The sequence below is a fragment of the Erpetoichthys calabaricus genome, chromosome 3 (assembly GCF_900747795.2).
Source record: "Erpetoichthys calabaricus chromosome 3, fErpCal1.3, whole genome shotgun sequence".
In the NCBI taxonomy this organism is placed as follows: Eukaryota; Metazoa; Chordata; class Cladistia; order Polypteriformes; family Polypteridae; genus Erpetoichthys; species Erpetoichthys calabaricus.
The window spans coordinates 96,836,207-96,863,471 of record NC_041396.2 but is presented as its reverse complement, the minus strand read 5'-3'; the positions used below and the strand labels follow the sequence as shown (position 1 = coordinate 96,863,471).

General features: G+C 38.6%; 1 protein-coding gene across 1 annotated transcript in view; it reads right to left on the bottom strand.

Annotated features, from left to right (window-relative positions):
* cgref1 (cell growth regulator with EF-hand domain 1) overlaps window positions 1-26,959 on the bottom strand; it is a 32,507-nt gene extending 5,548 nt beyond the window's left edge. Inside the window, exons 1-3 of the mRNA XM_028797214.2 lie at window positions 26,756-26,959; window positions 16,796-16,904; window positions 3,310-3,387 (exon numbers count right to left, since the gene is read on the bottom strand). Coding sequence (XP_028653047.1) covers window positions 3,310-3,387; window positions 16,796-16,904; window positions 26,756-26,789 — 221 coding nt within the window. The 5' untranslated portion in view covers window positions 26,790-26,959. The remainder of the gene's footprint in view (window positions 1-3,309; window positions 3,388-16,795; window positions 16,905-26,755) is intronic.
* Window positions 26,960-27,265: the final 306 nt, after the last annotated feature.

Sequence of the window (27,265 nt, the reverse complement as noted above, 5' to 3'; positions counted from 1 at the left end):
TCCGAAAGCACTTTAATGGCATTTTATGATTAGAGATAGGGTCCTTCCATTTTACTAAACTACAACAATTAAATCAACCACTTAGTTTTAACATTCAATTAAAAAAGTGAAATAACAAACATTTAAGATTATGAAATAGAAAAATGAATTAAAAAACATGAAAGTACATATAGTTGTTTTAAAAACATAAAAATATACAAATAGTTGTTCTGAATAATTGACTACTGCAGCATCTATCTATATTACAGGGTAATGACAACAATCTTTACTTTAGATCCTTTCAATATTTTGGATGAATCAAAAAAGTTAACCTATTTGTTCCTTTAATATTCCATGACCACTGTAAAAATGAGGATAGGTAGCAATGCCTGTTATAAGGTATTCACTTTGAGAATTGATTTCTTTTAGGGATAATTTTTCTATGCATAAGTATATGTGGGAATATAGGTTTCTTTATGATGGGTATATTTCTGTACAGTGACCATTGCAGTATAATGTTCCTGATCAGAATTAAAATTCATGGTGCCACAATGTTATTTTGTTTTGTATATGGGCATCCTCATATTGTCATTCCCATTATCGGTACACTACTCCATTTTGGCAGAAAACTCAAAACAAACATAATGCAAACTTTCAGTTTTCCCTCTGAACTTTGACTTCTGATTAGTGACTAGGCTTTGGTGCAAAAAAGGTTTCTTCTTCACAGTTTCAACTTGTGTGACACAATGGTAGTGATACTGCCTCGCAGTAAAGAGACCAGGGTTCACATCCTGGGTCCTCCTTGCATGGAATTTGCATGTTCTCTTAATGTCTGTGTGGGTTTCTTCTGAGTGCTCTGGTTTCCTCCCACAGTCCACAGACATGAAGGTTAGGTGGACTGGTGACACTAAATTGTTTATGGTGTGTATGTGTGTGTGTATTCACACTGTGATCACCTGGTGGTCTGTCCAGGGGATTGATCCTGCCTTGCGTCCTATGCTTGCTGGGTTTGGCTCCTGTGACCAAGCTCAGGATTAAGCAGTCTTAGAAAATGGTATGGAATGATTTTGATTACTTTTCATCTCCTGGTCCTCTTCCAGCCTTTGGGCAGTATAAAATCACAAATTGGATCATGAATGACCCCGAAATGAAAAAGGTATTTAAGGAATGAAGACACATGAATGAGGAGATGTGTGAATGAAAAATCAGATAGCACAAGTGGTTAAAAAAGTGCAATATTTAACCACCTCTTTTCAACATCTAGCAACAGAATTAAGAAAATCACAAGAGCAGACAGGGACATAAGGGGGCACACTAGCATCACAGGTTCAAGAAGCTTGGAGCACCTAGAGAACCTGAAATTCCACATCCATCTCAGTTAGCAGGGGACTGTATGAGTTCAACATATTCTGGTTTGCAGACGCTGGGGTTCTAGAGTTGAATGTCTAGTTCACTAGTGGAGTAATGGTCCTGAAGAATGATCCTAGGTTTCTTTTGCTGATTTGAATACTCTCCAACTGCTGGGGTCTTTTCTTCTTCCTTTTCCTAACAAGCCAGATGGGCTTATCCAGAGGTTGTGCATTTGAGTGCATTAGAGTTGTGCATTAGAAGGGCTCTGTTACAAGATGTTCATTTTGAAAATTTATTTCCTTTAGAAATAATTTTTCCATGCATATGTATATGTGGGAATTTGGGTTTCTTTATGTTGGTTGCATTTTTGTGCAGTTATCTTTTTAGTATTATGTTCCTGATTATAGTTATTATTTAATTCATTGTGCCACAACAATATTTTATTTTCATGTGGGCAATGTCATGTTATCATTCTTTTTATCAGTATGCTGCTCCTAGTTTCCAATGAATGTGGTTTCAGAAGGCACAGCATCTTGCATCATCAGCACAACCCCTTAAATACCAGAGCAACAATCGAGTCCAGCTGCCATCTATAAGGTGATATATACTTTTTTGCTTGATATTTGTTTTTGCCCTTTCTACCAGTACAGGGGTGTATTCCAGACAGGAAGATTAGTGTGAAATCTGGCAAATGTAAGTCATGATAAAGAAAAATTAAGCTAATTTATTGGATTTATCAAAACCCAAGTTGCTGGAACTGATAAAGCCATAATTACGTGATCCGTGATACCAATGATATGAATAATTTACTAATTACTATAATTTACTAATCCTCCTTTCTGGAACAAGCTCAAGTTTTGTTCCAGGAATTAGTCTTCTGTAGCATTTCTTTAAATGGTGAGGGACTCTGCAGAAGGAATGAAACTGGGCAACGCACTCCACCACCCAGTCTATTACCAGTACTTTTTGCTTAGTTTTGCTTAGTTTTCCCTACCTGCGATTCTGTGGAATTCTTCTTTGATGGTGGTTATTTATTTCTGTCTTGGGAAGAGAACCTTTGTGTACAAATGCTGCATCAAAGTTAGACACACTTTTCAGATTACCCTACATACCATCACTTTGCTGGTATCTCCAATGTTGCAAAGAAAGCTGCTTTTAGCAAAAAAAAAAAAAAAACTTGCTAGTGTGCACTGTGCATCTTCTGTGTAGTACATGATGTTTTGTAAAGAATACTAGACGAACAGTCAATCTGGCCTCCAGTGGTATATGTTTATTATTTTCTGGAAACGCAGAATCATCTGGAGCCACTGGTGGGCACTTTTCTTACATATCACAGCTCATTTATACTGTGAAGGATTTGTGAACCTTTCTTTGATTTCATACCAGGCCTTCTACAGCATATGTTAACAGAAACTCCAGAAATGATACTTAAGTGATTCACCAGAAGTAGTCCAGGGCAGGAAGGAAAAAGTCTTTATGCCATGTGAAATCTAAGAGATGCGTTCTGAACAATGGCTCTGTTGGTGGAAGGTAGTGAAGGACAGACAAAATAGAATGTAATAAAGTGGAAGGTAAGCAAGAAATGATTACATTGTTGTGGGAAACACCCAGGGTAGTTAGAGATTTACATTTTTAGCTGTTAATTTGACCTCCTGTGTTATTGTTTGGGTATGGTATTTTTAAAATACCACCTACAGTCCACACCCCTTAAAGTAGCAGTAAAAAAAAAAAAGTCAGTGAAAAAGAGATAAAAGTTTGTACTTTGTTTCTGGAATATAATATAATTCCACAAATTATTAAATGCACATGACAAAAGTGCAACAGTTTGTGTTAACACTGCAGACTTTTGCTGTACACATAATCATTTACCAATATAATTTTCCTTAGCATCACAACATATGGCTGCCTATAGTCAAATTATTACTTTTTTAATAGGCACACTTAATTTTCCCTTAAAACAAAATACATGACTAAGGTTACCTGTGCTCTTCTTGACTAGATCCAAAAGGATTAGGCACAGTTAATGCCAGCGTATCATTTCCTGTTTCCGATTCAGAGCTGAAAAAAAGATTTCTGAGATTATTGATTTTATTACTCAAATGTTAGATATATATCTTACAGTCATGCTGCACAACAAAGAAGCATAGCTCATATACTGTATATTGTGAAAGACTAGTGAATTTGTATTACACTGTATCTAAGAGCCTGTAAGAAAAGTATCTATGAATGAGGGTGTTATCGCTAATCCTCAAAGTAATGTCCATGTTATACTGCTGAAACACTGTACTGTTAAAGTAATTTTCCATATCATAATAACATCTCTGATAATAATCATGGAGCCGCCTTACCGATAATTTGCATCATTACTGTATGAACCTATGAAGCTGAATGGTACATAATCAACAGTAGGGGACATGAGATGAAACTGAGCAAAAGTGTGACTGACAACACAGGCTAACACAGTTCTCTAAAGTAATGCCTAGTTAGTATTAGACCATTAAATATAGGATAAGGCAAAGTAAAAGTCAACCTTTACATTAAAATAGGTTAGTATCTCAGAAAGTGAAAAATGAAATCAAATATATTTGACATGCATTTTACTATGCATACATCTGATTGTAAAGGGCATTTCACCAATTTCCATATACATATATGCTTCACATTTAACTACTTAAATTAAATTAATTTATTTGGTAATGTGCTATGTAAATATTTTAAACGTTAACCAAGCAAGTTGAGTGACAGTCATTGACAACCCTGGCCATAACAATACTGAAGTATAACAAAGAATGAATTTAATTAATTAAAGTATTAATAAAGAAAAGAAAATTTATAAAAGCAAATATTCAAAATGCTAAATTACAAAATAATAAACAAAAACTATTTCAAAATTTCAAAACACTACAAAATTTAAAACAGAAAAAAAATAATCCAAAAGTAATTAATTAACCAAAAATGGTTAAAAATTGATATTAAAAAAATTCAAGAATAAGAAAACCAAAAATTCAAAACCAAGAATAATAATTGTAATAAATAACAAGCTGAAAGTACAAAATTAGTACTTTAATAAACTACTAAACCAAACACCTAAGAACAAAGGAAGCACGGAAAACAGTCAAGACTAAACTAATACCATTGAACTACTACAGTGGCAGAACGAACCTTAAATAGTCCTGATGTGCTATAGTGAGGCTGATTAAAGCATCTGGGGTAAGTAATATAGTCAGATGACTGACTCCTCCTCCATCATTGCACAACATAATGCAACATTTAAATATGCAATTAACAGAATACAACAGGGGGGTATTTTTCGTACGTGGATTACTCGCTTAGCCGGATGTAATTGTTGACGATTTGGCCTGATCCTGGATCTGTCGGTTTTTTGAAACTCTTGCTGGAAGTGTTGTCATAGCAACACATCCAAATCCGCAAACCTGCTCGGAGCAGGTTTGTTCTGCGTAAACAAAGATTAGTTTACACACGTGATCAGTGACGGTGTGGAAGTCATCCAGTCAGGGCTTCACCGTTCATGAATGAGCGACCAATTGATATTGGTGTGCAAATTATACGAAGAGAATTTCATATAAAGAGGGTTTTGCGCGATCGGCAAGATCCTTTATTGCCCCCGGAGGAAATTCTGTACGAAAGATACAGCTTTAGCCGAGGGGGAATATTGTACCTCAAAGATTTATTAGCTCCGTATATTCGAAGTCAAACTCGGCGAAGTCGGGCTCTCACAACCACACAGACAGTAGGCATTGCTTTGAGGTTTCTTGCAAGCGGCACTTTTTTATATACCGTAGGCGATGCGGAACAGCTATCAAAAAGTGCAGTTTGCCAGGCAATTCGCAAAGTCTGTTTGGCTCTGAAACATTTCCTTCAGGTTTTCATTGTGTTTTCTGGACACCTGCGTGTGCAGACAATAAAAGAGGCGTTTCATGCCATTGCAGGTAGGTAATACACAGGCTAAAACACCCACAGTTCCACGAAGAATCCCACAATCAGCCTAACATTCTCATTACCAGGATTTCCAAATGTGATTGGGGCACATGGAACTGATCAGAGTGGAGTTTGATCAAACATTATTTGGAAAGTGTACCTCTCCTCCTGATGAATAATCAGACACAGTGTCTTCATCAAATATTTGACCTTCGTTAATATCTCGTTGGTCAGACACAGGTTCAAGGGATATGACATTCCCTGCAACTGACCCAACAAAAAAGAGAGCTATATGGAACATACCTATAGCACACATGGAGGACAAATATGCAATGACCATCCTTTACCTGAAATGAAGTGACCACTACTTCCTGCCACTGGTTCTGAGGAGGAGCTTCCCCCTGGAATGCTCTCAGAAACAGGGCGATGGGCATTTTGTTGGAGAGCCAACTCTTCTGCAGGGGTTAGGTCTGGACCGCGTGGACCTCCACCTGTTTTTTGCTTGTCTGCCTCCTTATTAGCTTTAAAATTAATGTTTTTTATATTATATATGATTCTTTATGTCAACAATTCTTTAAATAGTTATATACCAATATTTACCAGTTTGAAGTATATTCTTGTACTTCACTTTAACCTGTTCCCATGTTCTCCTTGTGCTCACGTTTGATCTGGAATTATGACATATTAAATAATAATTAATCTGACACATAGGAAATGAAACGCTGCATTCACTAAGTACAATGTACACTACTTAGCGTTTAATTTTTTCGGCCACTTTTTGCCAGCCGTCTTTTCTGGTCTGGGCTGCTTTTGCAGTGTTACCGCTTGTGTATATTAAATCTTGAAATTCTTCGTGTCCTTCGAATAAAAGGTCTTGCGCCGCATGTGTGAAAAAAAAAAATGCGCCCGTTCTTTCGTCATTTTGTTACAGCCTATCAAAGACTTGCTGATCATGTTTTCTAGACTCAATATATATGGGCTTTTCACTCAGCGCGGGCGCGCGCATTCATCTCGTATGATTAGATCCAGCTACACTAATCTAATACACAGCTGCGTTTGAAAAACCGACTTATCTGGATGAGTTTCACTGGCATTAACTCATTCAAGATGAGGCACCTGATCTCGGATGGTTTAAGCGATGTACGAAAAATACCCCCCACGAGCGTAATTAAGAAAAACAATTTAAAAAGAGAGAATTAAAACCAAAACAATTAACTGAAATGAACCTAAAATAGAAAAATCAAAGGAAGGAAGAAAGGAAGTAAACGAAAAAAAAAACCAATAAAACTCCAGGGCAAGACCCAAAATAGACCATGATGAATATAATATTTACTGATAACCTGCAAAAAAATAATCAGAAAAAAACAGGATTTTAAAAATTTCTTTAAATGTAAGAAATTAAATTTTAAAACATGAACATGCATGTGAAATAATAATAAGAAAATATACATGATGTGACATACGCAATCAGAGGTATACTCCAAACTGTAAGATTTTAAGAGGACACCACAATATCCGAAATATGGAAGAAGAATAAAAGATATGTTGGCTAGCAATGTTCAGCCACGTGTGCAGATATAATGTCTAGCTACAATGTCACATTTTGGAGCCAGAAGACAAGCATGTACCTAAGAATTGGCAAGGTTTGTAAACAGAAATATCAAATAAACCTATTATCATAACCAAAACATTGATCATAACTTATCAGACCCTTGGGGATTTCAGATCTAAACTCAAGAGCATATTCCTTCTCCTCATCAGTACATCACTGTTACTCAAGATTGATTATTTCTTTATAGATAACAATTTTTTGCCCACGATGAAATCTTGCAAATATGATGCTATTGTTATCTCCAACCACACGCCTTTGATCATGGAGCTTAAATCATTATGCCTCACATACTCATCTTGCAGCTGGCATCTTAACCCACTTTTATTAGCTGACAAGAACTGTACAGAGTTTATAACTAAGCAAACTGATTTTTTTTTAGAGACAAATACATCTTCAGAGGTTTCTGCAGGAATATTCTGGAAAACTATGAAGGCATTTAAAAGAAGACAGATTATTTAATATCTCTCCCACAAAAACCAAGAAGGCATCAAAGTTAATCAAAGAAATTACCAGAATTAAAAGAACAAATGAGACACTTTATAGGAAAAGATAGCTTTGCATTCAGAACTCAACCTGTAGACAACAAAAGAAATGGAACAACTCATTTATAAATCGTGACATCGTTACTATGAACATGGAGAGCAGGCTAATATGATCTTAGCTCAACAAACCCTCAAGCAGGAAGTTCACAATGCAATACCAGTAATTGCCAACACAGACAGAGACAAAATCCATCCATCCATCTATGTTCTAACTCGCTGAATCTGAACACAGGGTCACTGGGGTCTGCTAGCGCCAATCCCAGCCAACACAGGGCGCAAGGCAGGGAACCAATCCCAGGCAGGGCGCCAACCCACCGCAGGACAGAGACAAAATCATTAACCATAAAAATATAATCCACACATTTAGAGACAACTATAAGTCCTTATATTCTACTCAGTTTAAAGAAGACAAGACACAATCTAATGCGCTTTTGCGATGCATTACAGATACCACAGCTCTGACACTCCCAGAATTACTAGACACGATAAACTCACTTCAGAGTGAGAAAGCAGCAGGTCCTGATGGCTATCCTGATTTTATCATTTTTTTTTTCAATTAAGTTAGCTCCACTTTTATTAGCAACGTTTACAGAAGCCAGAGACAATAAAATTCTACCTCATACTTTTTGCCAAGCATTACCGTATATGCTCGCGGATAAGTTCTCCCACGGATAAGTCGGGACTTGCTTTTATAGTATAATTTCTGGTATTTTATAATGTCAGGCATATAGGTCAAATGCGGAAAACTCACACTATTGGTATAAGGGATTATGATATGCTAATGCCTACCTGAGAGAGTAACCATGGAGCCCACTGCCTTTTTTTTTCTATGTGGGTGCGGCAATGCGCTGTATCAGAGTGTGCTCCTAACCTCTCTCTCTCTCTCTCTCTATTGCGCCTACGTGACCACATGGTAATACCCAAACTATTCCGAAGCAATGTTTGCACTGATTTGTGCTTTTTGTCTCTCACACCCTCATACACCTTTATTATAAGAGCATCCCTTATCTACGATGGAGCGTTCGATCAGAAGAAAATATGAAGCTGGTTTTAAATTAAATGTTGTTGAAGTATCAAAAGTAATTGGTAACTGCGCTACTGCACCAAAATTTGATGCGTCTGAGAAACTGATTGTAGATTGGAGGAGGCAAGAAGATGTAAAAAAAAAATTTAAGTGTCGCATTTTTGAACGGGCATATAAAACTTGATTTTATGATCAAGTTTTCGGGTGTCAAAACCCGACTTATACATGAGTATATATACGGTAATTACCGTCTTTCCTAAGGAAAATAAGGACTTATTACAATGTGCGTCATACACACCAATCTCACTTCTGAAAAATGATGTTAAGATACTCTCCAAAGTTCTAGCTAGAAGGATTAAGACAGTGCTTCCGTCAGTGATCTCACAAGACTAAACCGGATTTATTAAAGGCAGACACTTAGCTTCCAATCTTCGATGCCTGTTTAATGTAATATATTTTCTCATAAAGAAGATCTTATTATCGTTGGATGTAGAAAAAGCATTTTATATGGCTGAATGGGACTAACTATTCACTACCTTGCAGAAATTTGGGTTTTACCTGAACATATGTGCAAGGATCAAACTGCTGTATACTAGTCCAGAAGCTTCAGTTAATATTAACATTGTTTCAGACTACTTCAAACTAGAACATGGTACTAAACAAGGTACACAGCTATTTGCTATCCACAGCTATTTGTGCCATTGAGCCATTGGCAGTTCACTTTCAAAATGCTTCTGAGATAAAGGGGATTATCAGAAAAGGACTTGAACAGAAAATATCACTATATGCAGATGATATGATACTATATATATATATATATATATATATATAATATTCACAAAATACTGTGTCTGCAGTCCTAACAGCACTAGCAGAATTTCAAAAGATATCTGTACTCAAAATGAATTTGAATAAAAGTGTTCTCTTCCAGTGAACTATCTAGCACACAATATTAGATTGGACACCTTCCCATTTATCATTGTTGATCAGTTTATATTTAGGGGTAAACATTACAAGTAAACATAAAGCTCTTTTTCAACAAACCTTTGCTTTCTGCATGGAAAAACCTAAGCAAGACTTGTATAGGTGGTCTGCCCTACATCTCACTTTAGCAGGAAGAATTAACACTGTCAAGATGAATATTCTTCCTAAGATTCTTTTTCTATTTCAAAGCATCCCCATATGCATTAACTCATCATCCCCCATTAAATCATTTTTTAGGAAATTAGATTCAATCATAACCTCATTTATTTATTTATTTTATTAATTTTACAAGGGGGCTCTGCCCCCTGCTCGCTTCGCTTGCCTACCCCCGGCGTTGGGTATCCTGAAATACATTAGTCGAGCTCGTTCGTTTTGGAGCCGTGCCTGCTTTGCCCGCGGCATTTCAGATGCGCGTTGTAGGCGCCTGCGTTCATTGATTTTATCCAGGCGGGCTCGTGTTTGTATATCCGTCAGTCGAGCTCGTTCGTTTTGAACCCGTGCCTGCTGTGCTTCTGCAGTTTCAGACGTGCGTTGTAGGCGCCTGCGTTCATTGATCTTATCCAGGTGGGCTCGTGTTTGTATCGTTGAGCTGTATTGTGTTTGAATTTGGTGTAAAGCGTTCAGCGGTTTGTCCAATCCCAAGCAGCACATTATTCCTAACTTCACTCCGCAGTAGTGCCACTCACAATATGGCGGTGACGCCCGCGCCTTCACTCCGCAGTAGTGCCACTCACAATATGGCGGTGACGCCTGCGCCCTCCGTACTATGTCGGGTTTCACTATGCTGTGTAGGCGCCTTTGCCTTTTGTACTTTTCCGCGCCTTCCGTACCATCCTTGTGGACCTGTGGGGCCTCTGTAGCCTCTTCCGTTTGAATCTGGGCTGCAGCGCAGAATCCTCTTTTTTGTGTGGCTGTGTCGGCAGTCGTTAGCTATGGGCGCGTTGTTGCTTCATTTCTCATTCACGTCAGTTGAGCTCTTTCGTTTTTGGGCCGTGACTCCTTCGTGCGCAGTGGATACGACTTCGCTTGCGGTTTATGAGACGTGCACTGTACGCGCCTGCGCAGTACGTCTCATGGTCCCATCGCCGTGTACCTGCGTCCATGCCATCCGGTTTACCATTCTCGGTTCGTAATATGGATTGTAATCATTCATACAAATCAATCAATTTTTACAAATAATAGGATTGAAAAAAAAAACACATCGACCCCCACCCCTGAGAGAGACAGCATGGCCAACAAAGTAAATCTTAATGCTTGTAGACATACCTAAATTGATGAGTTTAATAGGCCAGTAGAGATGAATGGAGAGGAAAAAGAGATGCGGAGATAATTGCTTCCTCTGTGCTTTAACAGCTTATTCTAAAATTTTATTGATTATATCCTGCCAAGTTTAAAAAAGAACCTCTAGCTGTATATTTGGTTTTTTTCCAATTTCAAATAGTATAAAACATCAGTTACCCACTGACTTAAAAGAGGAGCGTTAGGATTCTTCCAGTTTGGCAAAATAAGTCTGCGTGCCAAAAGTGTAGTGAATGCAGTCACAGTTTGTTTGTCCTTCTCCACTTGAACCCCATCTGGAAGAACACCAAAATCAGCTGTTAATGGGTTAGGAGAGATTGTGACACCAAGACTGTTTGAAAGGCACTTAAACATTTTGGTCCAAAATGATGTTAATTTGGTGCAGGCCCAAAACATGTGACCCAGTGAGGCTGGGACTTGATTGCAGCGTTTGCAGGTTGGATCTTGCCCTGGAAACATTTTGGACAGTTTTAGGCGAGACGGATGTGCTCAATATATAATTTTGAGTTGAATAATTCTATGCTTTGCACATGTGGAGCTCGAGTGAAGTCTCTGCATTGCTATTTTCCACTCCTTTTCTAATATATTGATTAAGAGATCTTTTTCCCATTGTCCTCTTGGATCTTTGAAAGGGAGGGACTGTAAAATAATTTTATATATTGCAGAGATGGTGTCTAAGTCCTTGAAATTGAGCAATATTTTTTCCTGCGTGGACGAGGGTGCAAGATGAGGAAAATCGGGCAGGTTCTCTTTAACAAAGTTCCTAATTTGAAGATAGTGAAAGAAATGTGTAGCTGGAAAGTTAAATTTGGAATGTAATTGTTCGTAGGATGCAAAGATGTTGTCTATATAAAGATCTCTGAGCAATTTAATCCCAAATCTTTTCCAGATATTAAAAACTGCATACGCTTGCGAGGGTTGAAAGAGGTGGTTCTCTTGCAGAGGTGCCACAGATAAAAGCTTCTCCATCTTAAAATGCTTTCTACACTGGCTCCATATTCTGAGTGAGTGAAGCACAATTGGGTTATTAGTATATTGCCGATACCTTGCATTTATTGGGGCACAAAGCAGGGAATATAAAGAAGTACTGCAGGATTTTACTTCTATTGAGGACCAAGCCTGTGTATGTTCATCTATTTGTGTCCAGGTTTTTATAGCTTGTATGTTTGCTGCCCTGTAATAAAATTGAAAGTTAGGTAGAGCCATGCCACCTTCTGCCTTAGGTCTTTGTAGGTTCGCTCTTTTGATACGTGAATGTTTTGAGTTCCAAATAAATGAGGTTATTGTTGAGTCTAATTGCTTAAAAAATGATTTATTGATGTATATTGAATGTTTTGAAATAACAAAAGAAGCTTCGGAAGAATATTCATCTTAACAATGTTAATTCTTCCAGCTAGAGTGAAATGAAGGGTTGACCATCTATGCAAGTCTTGCTTAATTTTTTCCATACAGACGGCGAAATTTTGTTGATAAAGAGCTTTGTGTTTACTTGTGATGTTTACCCCTAGGTATTTAAACTGATCTGCAATGATAAATGGGAAGGTGTCCAATCTAATATTGTGTGCTTGAGAATTCACTGGTAAGAGTACACTTTTATTCAAATTAATTCTGAGACCAGAGATCTTTTGAAATTCTGTAAGTGCTATTAAGACTGCAGGCACAGAATTTTGTGGGTCTGATATATACAGTACCATATCATCTGCATATAGAGAAATTTCTGTTCCAGTCCTTCTCTGATAATCCCATTTATCTGATCAGCATTTCGACAGTGAACCGCCAGTTGTTCAATGGCGATTGCAAATAGCAGTGGTGACAAGGGGCATCCTTGTCTGGTACCACGTTCTAATTTAAAGTAGTCTGAACAAATGTTGTTAATACAAACTGAAGCTTCTGGACTGGTATACAGTAGTTTGATCCATGCACAAATGTTCGGGCCAAAACCCTCATTTATTTGGTATTCAAAACATCCACACATCCAAAGGGTGACCCTACAAAGATATAATGCAGAAGGTAGCATGGCTCTACCTAACTTTCAATTTTATTACTGGGTGGCAAATATACAGTACAAGGTATAAAAACCTGGACATTGACACAAATAGATGAACACACACAGGCTTGGTCCACAACAGAAATAAAATCCTGCAGTGCTTCTTTATATTCCTTGCTTTGTGCTTCAGTAATTACAAGTTTTTGTCAAAATACTAACAATCCAATTGTGCTTGTTTCACTCAGAATATGGAACCGCATTTCAAAATTTTCTCTATGGCTTCTCTGCACAAAAGCCACCTTTTTCCACCCTCTCAAATTTACAAAGTTTTTAATGTTTGAAAACATATGGGATTAAATCACTTAAAGATTTTTACATAGATAACATCTTTTAATCCTACGAACAATTACACTCCAAATTCAGCTTCCCATCTACACAATTTTTCCATTATTTCCAAATTAGAAACTTTGCTAAACAAAATCTGCCCAATTTTCCTCACCTCCCACCTACTTTTATTCCGGAAGAAATATTGATCGTTCTTTAGGAGTTAGACAGCATTTCAATAACATATAAAAATATTTTAAAGTCACTTCTTTTCAAAGATCCCAGAGTACAGTGGGAAAAGGAGTAGAAGGCACTCATGCACAGAATTTACTCTAGCTCCATATGTGCAAAGCATAAAATTATTCAACTTAAAACCTTTTATCAAGCACATCTATCTTGTTTAAAACTGTCGAAAATGTTTCCAGGGCACGATCCAACCACAATCCAATGTTGCAATCAAGCTCCAGCTTCATTAGGCCATATGTTTTGGACATGCACCAAATTAACATAACTCTGTACCAAAATCTTTAAATGCCTTTCAGACAGCCTTGGTGTCACAATCACTCATAATCCATTATCAACTGTGTTTGGTGTACTCCCAGATAGGCCTAAAGTGGAGAAAGACAAACAAACTGTAACTGCACATAGACATATCTTGCTCAACTGGAAGAATCCTAGCCCACCCCTTTTAAGTCAGTGGGTAAGTGATGTTATAAACTACTTGAAATTGAAAAAAATCTAATTTTCACTTAGAGGATCAGTTCAAAACTTTTTTAAAACCTGGAAGGATCTAATTAATAACATTTTAGAATAAGCATTTATATTGGGGAAAATTATTCTTTCCCCTCTTTTCTAATCTTAAAGTTTTACTCTGGCCATTGGCCCTCCTCTGTTTCTCATGGGTGGGGATTGAATTGAATTTAGTTTTGTCAAGTTGTGACTTGTTTGTTTGGAATGTTACTTGCTTTTAATAAATTCAATAAAAATTTTTTAAAAAAAACAGTGAACAGTCACAAACCGGTGAAACTTCTGTAAAACCAAAAACACTAAGAAGTTTTGAATACACTGAAGTCTTAGAAAGCTGATCACAATCATAGCAGTTCTGGCTTTAAGAGTGTCATGATATAAAACAGGGGTGTAACACTCAAATCCTGAAGGGCCATAGAGGCTTCAGGTTTTTGCTGTGGCTTAATATTTATTTAGCATCTATCATTGATGAAACATGCTTTATTTGACTTAACTTTTATTAACTTGCTGCTTAAGATGCACAAGACATAACTGCTTCTTTTCACCTTAACCATCAGTCTAAATTCAGGTGTCTCAAATTCAGTTCCTGAGCAACCACCATTTTTGTTGCACCCACCTTTTATTAGAATACATTTTTCTTACCTGTTATGAAACACATTTTTTTAAATGTCAATGGCTTGCTAGTGCTTACGATAGCAACTGACGTGAAGAATCTATAATTAATTACAGAATTACAGTTTTTGAGGAGTCCTCTAGTGTGTTTCTTTCTCTTGCACGATTGGGCTCAAAAACTAATCAGCACATCATCATCTCATAACAGTTTTGAGTTTGGTTTTAGCTTTTGACTGTCCTCAAGAAACTGTGACACACCGACACACACACAGACACAGACAGACAAACACCCATCATTCGGTATCGGGATACCCTAAAACGCTGACATCTGTTAAAAACCGGAGATCGAATTTTTTGATGACTATGAAGCTTCGCTCCTCCCCCATAGACGATAGGTTATGGTGGGGGAGGGCACAAAGCAAAACACGAATATAAACATAACCCAGGGAAGGATCCCTGGCCAAAAAACAATATAGCATAGAAGCTTTAATCATCCGGTAAACCGGATGGCATGGACGCAGGTAACCGGATGGGACCATGAGACGTACTGTGCAGGCGCGTACAGCTCAACTAACGGAAATAGCAAATTAAAACAAATGTGCTGCTTGGGATTGTACAAACCGCTGAACGCTTTACACCAAATTCAAACACAATACAGCTCAACTAACACATGGCCCCAGAGAACGGCCACAGAACAAACAAACACAACAGGATTCGGCGCCCCGCCCAAAGTCAAACCGGAGAGAGTACGGATGCCGCAAACGTCCACACTACACAGCATAGTGAAACCCGAGATAATACGGAAGGCGCAGGCGTCACCACCATATTGTGAGTGGCACTACTGCGGAGTGAAGTTAGGAATAATGTGCTGCTTGGGATTGTACAAACCGCTGAACGCTTTACACCAAATTCAAACACAATACAGCTCAATGATACACACATGAGCCCACCTGGATAAGATCAATGAACGCAGGCGCCTACAACGTGCGTCTGAAACTGCGGAAGAAAAGCAGGCATGGGTTCAAAACGAACGAGCTCGACTGATGGATATACAAACACGAGCCCGCCTGGATAAACAATGCGCCCATAGCTGAGGACTAACGACACAGCCACACAGAAAAGAGGATTCTGCACTGCACCCCAGAGTCAAACGTGAGACACTACGGGGTCCGCAAAGGTCCACAAAGATAGTACAGAATATATAAGAGCACACCCATCAAAAAAAAATCAATCGTGTAAAAGCATATAGTACACACAAATCATGTGCTCTCAGCGCATATAAAGCGTATAAGGACAAAACGGAGAATAGAGACCCAAAGGCATTGGAGAGAAAAAAAGGCAGATAACAGATTGTGAAAGCAGTGGAATTCGAAAGGCTCAAACAAACGATGGCGCGATACACATGCAGACAAAGGTACAGAATATGAAAGCGGTAAAATTCGAAAGTATTGTAGCGTCCCAGCCAGGTTGAGGGCTTTTCGGTTTTAAGTGACTGTTAGGTCCGATTGAGGGAAGGCGGAGTACAGCACGGAGGACTGATAGCGGGGTATTGATTTGATGCGGTAAGGGGGGGCGTTGGAGAGGGTGCTAGAAAGTTGTGTTTGGGGTTAGGAAGTCAGCAATTGTTCAAGTAAAACTTTTGTGACACTTTATCATGTCAGTCACAACAGTATCAAAGAAAAGATACAAACGATTGCATTACCGCAAACAAAAGGTGATTAATCATCAGAACCAGGTGTAATTGAAAAAATACCAGGACAAATTGAGGTCTGAAAAAAAGAGTAGACAACAAAGTCTTTTCGCATTCGCATCATTCAATGGACAAAACGTGGATTTACACAATAATGGACCATATGCTATGAGAATCTGTGGTCCCACAACAGTTAAAGGAACGACAAGTTAAATTTCAAAGAGTACACAATTCGGTCAGGTGTATATTGATGATCTCGGAGAAGCGATGCAAATTTTAACAGGCAAAGAGAAAAGTGATGTATGTATTCTGCGAATAACATTACACACCAAAGGAGAATGTGATATGCTATTCGTAGTAAAATGTTTACAGTTTACCGTGAGAATAGCTTTTGCTATGACAATCAATAAATCACAGGGACAAACAGAAAAACTCTGATTATTTATTACAGAAACAGAAACAATATTCACTCACGGGCAGTTATACGTTGCGTTGTCACAATGTGTCTCCAAAAAATATTGTTTTTAATGAAGCTTTAAAGTAAAAGTGAAAATAATGACATTGAAACAATTACAAAAAAAAAAAAATGTAAAATTGTATATCCAATTAACCAAACACAGGGGTTGGCGAGCGAAGCGAGCAGGGGGCGAAGCCCCCTAGTAATTGTAGAACTGGTAAATGAACAATCATAATTGATTTGACAAACCTGTAAGGACCTGAAGACTGTGGAGCTGTTTGGTAGTGTTGGACAAATAGAAACAAGGAAAGCAGAGTTGCCTGAAACATCTCTTTGTTAGTCCTGGTCAACAGGGAATCTGCAGAAAGAATGAAGGTATTGAAATCATGTCTAAACTGGCATACAACATTTTCAAACAGAAAACAAAAGCAGTTCTGAATAGTCTCAAAAAGGCAGTACAATACTTGTCTTTTATAAACTGTAAGGAAAGGATAAGGCTGCATAATAAAGCATACATTTAAACAATATTACAGCATTGGAGGAACACCACAGTTATCACGGGACAAATCTATACATATAATTCACTAAGCCGGGAGACAAGTAGCCACCCATGGAAAGCACGCCGGAAGGGGCGTGGATTCACTAAACCGCCGACAAGTAAAACGCCAATGGCGCACGCAGGAAGGAGCCACGCCCACCAACTCTTAGACCATTGGATACGACGAAAAAATCACAGAGCCACGCCCACCAACTCAGACGCGACGCCTCGGAAAACATACCGTCATTTCTGTTTGTCTGTGCCACAGTCCACTTGCAGCTCTGAGCCACGTTGACTTTTCATTAGTCAACCTCAGTGGAACCTTGGTTCACACAGAGGCAGCGCCAGAGAGAGACAGAGGCACACACAGGCAGCGTGAGAGAGAGAGAGCCGCGCACACACAGGCAGCGCCAGAGAGACAGAGGCACACACAGAGGCAGCGCCAGAGAGACAGAGGCACACACACACACACACAGACACAGAGACAACACCAGAGAGAGACAGAGGCACACACAGGCAGCGCGCGAGAGAGAGCCACGCACACACACAGAGGCAGCGCCACAGAGAGACAGAGGCACACACAGGCAGCGGAAGAGAGAGCCGCGCAATCCTTTAAAACTGAAGTTAAAACACAATGAAGGAAGCAGTCTTTAAAAACCAATAAGCCCTGTGCCTCTTTTTCATTAGCGTCTCACCTGCTTCAGGCCTTGCAACAGTCGAGAGCGTCTCTCTCTGCAGCTGACCTTCTCTGTGCCTGACTCCACTACTGTCAGTCACCTGATTAAAAATGGCCTTTTGAAGGGGAGCTATGGACCCGCTATACCACAGGAACACATTGCCTTCAAGCCTGCTCTCGCTCACTCTAACGTACCGGCTTTCTCTCTCTCTCCTCACTCGCTCACACACTGCACAGGGGAGAAATGCCCGAAGCACGAGTCTACCCGGAAACCGTTTCAGCCACACTTCCACGCCCCTCGCTACACTGTGAGTTCGATGATTATTTATTTAAAAATGGGCTTTTGAAGGGGAGCTGTGGACCCACTATACCACAGGATCACCTGTGACATTGCCTTCACATTGTTTTCCTTTTATTTATGATCCTGTTGAGCAGATCAGACACCCAGGCAAACAACACTGAATAATCAATAGCTGCAACCACTTTGCCCGTCCGAGTCGGTTTCGTCTGTGTTCAGCAGTGTTTCCCAAACTCAGTCCTGGCGAACCCCTGTGGATGCAGGGTTTTGTTCCAACCAGATTCCTAATCATTAATGCCGGTGAAACTCATCCGGGATAAGTCGGTTTTTCAAACGCAGCTGTGTAGCAGATTAGTCTAGCAGGATGTAATAATCCGAGATGAATGCGCGTCTGCGCGCTGAGTGGAAACACAATGTATATTGCTGCAACAAAATGATGAAAGAACTCGAAGGATTTCAAGATATAATATACACAAGAGGTAACACTGCAAAAGCAGCCCAAACCAGAAAAGACGGCTGGCAAAAAGTGGCTGACAAATTAAACGCGTGTACATTGTACTTACTGAAAGCAGCGTTACGGATTTTACAAATGTTCATTTTTTTTCCCTCTGCTTAAAAAACATTGAAAAAGCGGCGCGGATTGGTTTGCAGCGTGTAAAACAGTTTGTTTGTCGCGGATAATTTGCTATCCACACAGGGAGGAACCGGGAAGCGAACCCACAATCTTCCACTGTCTCTTACTGCAAAGCAGCCGTACTACTACAGCGCCACAAGGCAGTTAAAGAATGCACCGGGCCACATGTCCATTTTTTCCCCTGTGCTTAAAAGACATTAAAAAACTGTTTCTCAACTGTGACTCCGGAACAACTCAGTACGCAAAAAGCGGCCAGAATCGCAAACAACAATGAAAACTCTACGTGACTCACAGGTAGTGATGGTCCGCTCGATACTCAGGTTTCAACACTGTGTCGAGCTTTCGAAGCACTGCAGATTTTAATACTTGATCGAATAATGACATCTGTGATTTAAGGATTTCACATTTTCTTTCTCAAATGTGCTTACCTATATCATGGCAAAGTACAGGGATAAGCCTTTATTTTCTGTCTACTCCATTTTAATTAAGACAGACCAAAGAAAACATTTAAGGCTATTAAATGTGATCTCAAGAAAAGATCAGGGTTAATTATAATACTAATAACAGGAGCGATTATAATGATACAGTGCAAAAGTAAATACTAATTGAAAGAGCCGGGAATGCATGAGGTGAGGTGTCTTATTTTGTTTAACTCTTGCTATCGTATAGTGCATTCTGCCTGTCGGCCGTAGTTATATTTATATTTTTTAGACATCACACACTACAAGCTGCTGATGAACCCTTCTCTTCGTTGTCAGTCTGTAGCTACGAAAAAATAAAAGCAACACGACTTTTAACAGACGTCACTGAAGTGTATCATAAGTTTCTGTAACGTTAATGAAAATGGCCAGGAGGTGTCACGAGAGAGGTGAGTGTCAAATGCTTTGAAGGTTCGATACGATTTCCGACACAATTGCTTCAAACGTGTTGATGCTTCATGAGGATTCACTCCGCCCATCACTACTCACAAGTTACTGAACGAGAAATCAGCAGACTAGCATGACGGATGGGGCGTAATGGGCGTCCTTCCCCTCTCCTCCGGGTTTTTCAAATGTTAATTTTTTCCCTGTGCTTAAAAATCATTAAAAAAGCGGCCTGATTATGCGGCGTTACAAGCCGCAGGTTGGCTAGTATAATATAATTTTCTTCATTAGAAATTTGGAATGCAAGGGTAAATATAAAAAAACAATATATAAAAATTCAAAATATAAATTGACATGTAATTATCACAAATCTTATAATAAGAAAACCTGTCCTCTGTCATTTGACCAAATAAAGATGTTTTCCCAGAAAATTATACACTTAAACCACTAAGATTTCAAGAACTAAATAAGAATAAAATTAAAAGTGAAACAAATAACTTAATTTGAGTAGTGAGAGAAGCAATATATACATGTAATGAATTATTATTATTAATTAACTGTTCTCAAATTATACTCAATTTTTTGTTCTATATTTTACTGCAGTTCTAATAAAAGGCCCCTTGATATTTTTCACATTTTTGTTATTTGAAACAATGTGCTACAAGATGGTATTCAAAAGTATTTAATTTACGAATAATACTGTAAACATGGAACTTCTACAATGTAAAAAGGAGAAAACAAAATTTAAAGATGAAAAATATATCAATTCTAAGTATTTTCACCTATTGGCAACATGTTACATGTTGGTTGGACATAAAACTAAGAAACTTTACTCTGTACATGTGACAATACCACTACTGTTATTAAACTATGACACATCTTTATCACTTCTGATGCAAACAGTCAGCTATGAAGGCAACATAACTACTGTGCTAGAATAGCTCTGCTGAGCACAGTGGATGTGAGTAGAGACTAGAAGATGGATGTGCAGGTGTTAGTCAGAAGCCAAAGCAATCCATATTACTAACCGAGAATGGTAAACCGGATGGCATGGACGCAGGTACACGGCGATGGGACCATTAGACGTACTGCGCAGGCACGTACAACCGCAAGCGAAGTCGTATCCACCGTGCACGAAGGAGTCACGGCCCAAAAACAAAAGAGCTCAACTGACGTGAATGAGAAATGAAGCAACAACGCGCCCATAGCTAACGACTACCGACACAGCCACACAAAAAAGAGGATTCTGCGCCGCAGCCCAGATTCAAACGGAAGAGGCTACGGAGGCCCCACAGGTCCACAAAGATGGTACGGAGTGAAGGCGCAGGCGTCACCGCCATATTGTGAGTGGCACTACTGAGGAGTGAAGTTAGGAATAATGTGCTGCTTGGGATTGTACAAACCGCTGAACGCTTTACACCAAATTCAAACACAATACAGCTCAACGATACAAACACGAGCCCACCTGGATAAGATCAATGAAACGCAGGCGCCTACAACGCACGTCTGAAACTGCGGAAACACAGCAGGCATGGGTTCAAAACAAACGAGCTCAACTGACGGATATACAAACACGAGCCCACCTGGATAAAATCAATGAACGCAGGCGCCTACAACGCGTGTCTGAAATGCCGCGGGCAAAGCGGGCACGGCTCCAAAACGAACGAGCTTGACTAATGTGTTTCAGGATACCCAACGCCGGGGGTAGGCGAGTGAAGCGAGCAAAGGGCGGAGCCCCCTTGTGTTTGATAACCAGAAAATCAGTTCTATCTGTTGTCAAGCCTAAACCAAACCCTACATTCATAGTCATAGATACATAGCAGAATTTCAGTAACCAGGAAACTTTAAACTTAAAAGCACTCACAAACTCCTTTAGGAATGTAGTAATCTTGGATAACCAGGAAGTCACCCTGATATGGTTACAACATAATGTCATGCGCAATGTGCATCTGGTCCACTTTCCCACTAATGATCTGGTAACTGCATAAAACCAACGGCAACACCCACAAAACAAAATATCTTTGGAAAAAGATGCAAATTATTTTTAACTATAGTAAAACAAAACCGAAGCACATACTGTAAATTACATAAAAAATTAATCCAGTACCCCAACCATAACATTCCCCTATAACTTCCAGAAAATTCTTTCCAAAAGCAAAGAATAAAAATTAGAATATCACTCACAGCAAGTTCTGTAACTATACAAAATATGTGCTTTACCCAATTTCATACTAATGTCTTGCAACTTATCAGAGCGACTCCCAAAATAATTGGAATGACCCATACAGTACTTTCATGTAAATTTAATTTTAGTGGCACCCCAGGAAATCACTCAATGGAAGATATAACAAAGTAATGCAAGTGATTGTACTTTACAATAATATAGAATCAAGTACTTTAACTTATTACAGTCATATGAAAAAGTTTGGGAACCCCTCTCAGCCTGCATAATAATTTACTCTACTTTCAACAAAAAAGATAACAGTGGTATGTCTTTCATTTCCTACGAACATCTGAGTACTGGGGTGTTTTCCGAACAAAGATTTTTAGTGAAGCAGTATTTAGTTGTATGAAATTAAATCAAATGTGAAAAATTGGCTGTGCAAAAATTTGGGTACCCTTGTAATTTTGCTGATTTGAATGCATGTAACTCAATACTGATTACTTGCGACACCAAATTGGTTGGATTAGCTTGTTAAGCCTTGAACTTCATAGACAGGTGTGTCCAATCTTGAGAAAAGGTATTTAAGGTGGTCAATTGCAAGTTGTGCTTCCCTTTGACTCTCCTCTGAAGAGTGACAGCATGGGATCCTCAAAGCAACTCTCAAAAGATCTGAAAACAAAGATTGTTCAGTATCATGGTTTAGGGGAGGCTACAAAAAGCTATCTCAGAGGTTTAAACTGTCAGTTTCAACCGTAAGAAATGGAATCAGGAAATGGAAGGCCACAGATACAGCTGCTGTTAAACCCAGGTCTGGCAGGCCAAGAAAAATACAGGAGCAGCATATGCACAGGATTGTGAGAATGGTTACAGACAACCCACAGATCACTTCCAAAGACCTGCAGGAACATCTTGCTGCAGACAGTGTATCTGTACATCGTTCTACAATTCAGCGCAATTTGCACAAAGAACATCTGTATGGCAGGGTGATGAGAAAAAAGCCCTTCCTGCACTCACGCCACAAACAGAGTCGCTTGTTGTATGAAAATGCTCATTTAGACAAGCCAGATTCATTTTGGAACAAAGTGCTTTGGACTGATGAGACAAAAATTGAGTAATTTGATCATTACAAAAAGCTCTTTGAATGGCGGAAAAGGAACACCGCATTCCAAGAAAAACACCTGCTATCTAATGTCAAACTTGGTGGAGGTTCTGTCATGCTGTGGGGCTGTGTGGCTAGTTCAGGGACTGGGGCCCTTGTTAAAGTTGAGGGTCGGATGAATTCAACCCAGTATCAACAAATCCTTCAGGATAATGTTCAAGCATCAGTCACAAAGTTGAAGTTACGCAGGGTTGGATAACAAGACAATGACCCAAAACACAGTTTGAAATCTACAAAGGCCTTCATGCAGAGGGAGAAGTACAATGTTCTGGAATGGCCTTCACAGTCCCCTGATTTGAATATCATCGAAAATCTATGGGATGATTTGAAGCAGGCTGTCCATGCTCGGCAGCCATCAAATTTATCTGAACGAAGAATGGAGGAATGGTCAAAAATACATCCATCCAGAATCCAGACACTCATCAAAGGCTATAGGAGGCGTCTAGAGGCATTTATATTTATGAAAGGAGGCTCAACTAAATATTGATGTAATATCTCTGTTGGGGTGCCCAAATTTATGCACCTGTCTAATTTTGTTATGATGCATATTGCATATTTTCTGTTAATCCAATAAACTTAATGTCACTGCTTAAATACTACTGTTTCCATAAGGCATGTCATATATTAAAAGGAAGTTGCTACTTTGAAAGCTCAGCCAATGATAAACAAAAATCCAAAGAATTAAGAGAGGTTCCCAAACTTTTTCATGACTGTATGTACATAAATAATTGTAGAGCAAAATGAACACAGGAAAATGAATGAAGCTTCAATAACAATTAATTTGAAACTAAACATATTGTGTCAAATGCAGTAAACAAACTGCAAAGAGATATAAAGATTGGTACATGGGTGGCTTAATGCCTCTATTCACATCAACCTTTACAGATCTGGGAGTATATGTTTGTGTGTGTTAATTTCTGTCTCTTCATCATCTGGCATGTGGATGTAGAGCAAAAAGCCTGTCAGCTATCTTCACTTATACATTTCTTTTGAGCGTGTGTGTGTCAGCATATGCACATGCACATCTTTGTATGTACCTCCGTGTGCATATTAAACAAGGCAGACTGCAAAAATCCCAGTTAAATTAAACAATTTCTATGGCTGTTATTATTAGACATGATATGTAAATCCTGGGCCATATTGGACCAAAATGTATAGTTCTGGAGCCTGTAACAAGGTAAACATGATGCAACTTGTTTGAAAAAGTCAGTTCAATTTTTTTGGGAGTTATTGTTGTACATACATTAGGTTTCCACAAACACTCTTGCAATTTGTCATGCTAAAATCAACTTTTCTATGCATTTTTAACATCATAGAATAAAAATCTAAACTAATTCAAAATAGAAATTTTAAACCCCACCACTAAACCTCCATTTACAATCAAGTAAAAAACCTACACCCAGTTTTATCAATATGTGAAGGTTACAAGAAAATTTGCATGAAACTAAAAGTCTGCATGCACGCTGAAGTTCATTTTAATGTAAATTTGTAAAGTCATTCTGCAATATAACTTTAAGGTATAAAAATTCATATAGACAATATTGTAAATATTATATACAGTACTTGTTTCTTATTTATATTTGGCACCATTTAGAACCTGCACCACATGAGCATTTTGTTTCTCTATAACATATCCACCACATCATAAGGGTCACATTTTCAAATATAGCCCCCCATACTGGTACAGGTATGTAATTGTAAGAAAGTTCCTTAAGCCAAAAAATATGAAAAAAGGATAACTGAAAAAAAAACATTAAATAATGAATCAAGAGGAGTTAGTAATGGGCTATTGGTAACATATTTAATTTGACACGTGACAATATTGTGATATCAGGTAGGGCTAACTACATAATGCTAGAAATACAAAGCGTATCCGTTTGCTGTTGTGTTATTCAAGAGTACTGGGGCCACATCTGGATGAACACTGAATGTGCTGCATTCACATGTATCTTATCTGAGTATCTTCCTAAGAAAATGGGATTGAATAGTCTTTATTTTCCTTATTTGTTATATTTATCTGCATAAATGCTTATGTGGAAATAAGTAAATATAAATTAACCTTGTTTTCTAATGTCTTACTTTTCCTTACTAAAACAATGGGCCAGTCTGCTATTGCTTTTTAAAACACCATGATTCCATACAGGTAAATACAACATTAAAACTGTATTCATATACAACTTAAAAAGCTATGAATAGCCTCTTTTCAGAAATAGATTATCAATTGCATAATGCTGATGATCAGTAATCACTTTTACATAGTGAAACCTAATGACAGTTTCAACACACTGATACAAGAAAAATCTATTGTTGTCCTCAATTGATCGACTGTTAAAAAATAAACAGCCATGCTTGTAAGGATGCCTCTTCACATAACAAGTGAATGTGGTAGTATGTGTTTGGCAGATGGCTTTATCCATGGTGACATGACAAGATTAAGATACAACTTACGTACTGTATGTTGATTTTTTTTTCTTCAGAATGAACATAGACAAGTGTAGTGACTTGCTTATGGTACTACTGTAACATATTCTGTATATAAGGTTAACTTCAAAATATTTAAAACACTGCTAGGATTGCCTCCTGTGATTCACATTATGACTGGACTAGGCAAGATTCACAATGAACTGATCTATACAGTACATAAGGAGTGTGCTTAAAAAAAGGTTCTCCGTTTCCCTGTAATGTGCAGTTTTAATCTAAATTTTCATCAATGCAAAGCAATCAGCAGCAGGCAGTGTGAGATGATATTGGGCAGTGTGGTGTAATGGTTAATGGGTTAGAATTCAGACCCAGAGGTTGTGAGTACAAATCCTGCTACTGACAGTGTGTAACCATGAACAAGTTGCTTCACTTCTGCTCCCAGTAGAAAAATAAACAAATGTAACCAACTACATTTCTCAAATGTCGTAAGTCAGCTTGAATATGGGAATCAGCCAAATAATAAGTATCATAAAGCTAAAACACATCTCCAAGCCATCAAATAGAAATTAAAATACTGGACGATTTTGGGTAGGGAGATCTACAAGGAGTTACAGGACACACGAAAAAACAACTACCAATAATGTCCCTTTCCGTCAGCTTTTTCCATTTACTGTTTTTAAAGGATTAAATGTTTTTAAATATTTGAAAGGCTCATTTCCCAGGGCACATTTCCTGTTCAAATACTTATTCATATTTCCATTTTTTTGCAGGCGGGCTACTCTGTCTAAAATTATACTACATTTATAGAAGGTACAGATCTACGGGTTTTCCTCCCCAGAGCCGTGCTGATCAGATTAACTGGTAGATTCATAGTGACGCGTGTGGGTGGGTGTGCGTCTGCGTGTTTAACGGTGAAACCTGCGACTGACTGGTGTCCTGTCCGGGTGTATTGCCTGCCTTGCGCTCACTGGTCCCAGAAGCGACGCCAGCCCTTTAAAGATTAAATTGGATTAACAGGTTTGAAAATTTAGATAGATAGATAGATAGATAGATAGATAGATAGATAGATAGATAGATAGATAGATAGATACTTCCACGTATTTCAGCTATTCATTTAATGCAAGACCATTGTCTGTATTCAAACACGATTAAAAATACTTCTATATTTTAAAAACCAGTAATTATAACATGACACTGCGACAGAGTTGTGTTTTGGGACATTCCATTATTTAGCTCCTCAGGATTGCAGCTGCTGTACATAGTCCTTCAAGCCAAGTATATTTCCGCATTGTATGAGTAAGTAATAACGCTGCACCTAGTAATATTTATAGTAATATCTATAATTATATAGATATTAATATCACTTGACGTCCCAAAGAAAGACCCAAATTCCCCCAGCATGCTGTTACTTCCAAGGTAGGAAAATGTATATATATTTTTTACGAAGCCTTCCTACCGTGCTGTGTATGCATGTTGTTGTGGCGCTGCATTGGATCCCTGCAGCCCGGCCTCGCTGCACTGCGGTGCTCTGCTCTGTTTTGGTAAATGACACGGTCCACGTGGCCACCTCGGGCGTGTCGGATTTCCCCGCGTGACGCCAGGCATTTCTCCGAGGCGGAGCGCCACGTCGAGGGCTGCGTGCGTGGCTCATAAGGTTAGGAAAACGAGAATGTCGTCTGTCAGTCCGGGCAACACACGTTGCATTCTGACACATGAGACTCGTGAAAATCATAATGCAGGAACAGACTTGTAATTAATTCATGGTTTCTGTTCTAACAGCACTGGCAATCTGCATGTTAATAATTAAAGCGCTTTCGTTATTTGTTAAGCCTCTTGTCTTTAAATTAAAACTAGTAAGGCTCCGCCACCAACTAATTCACATAAGTAATGCATTATGGAATGTCTTGTGACATTGCTACGTACATGAACTTTGCATTTTTTATTATCTAAAATACTGCATGTTTGA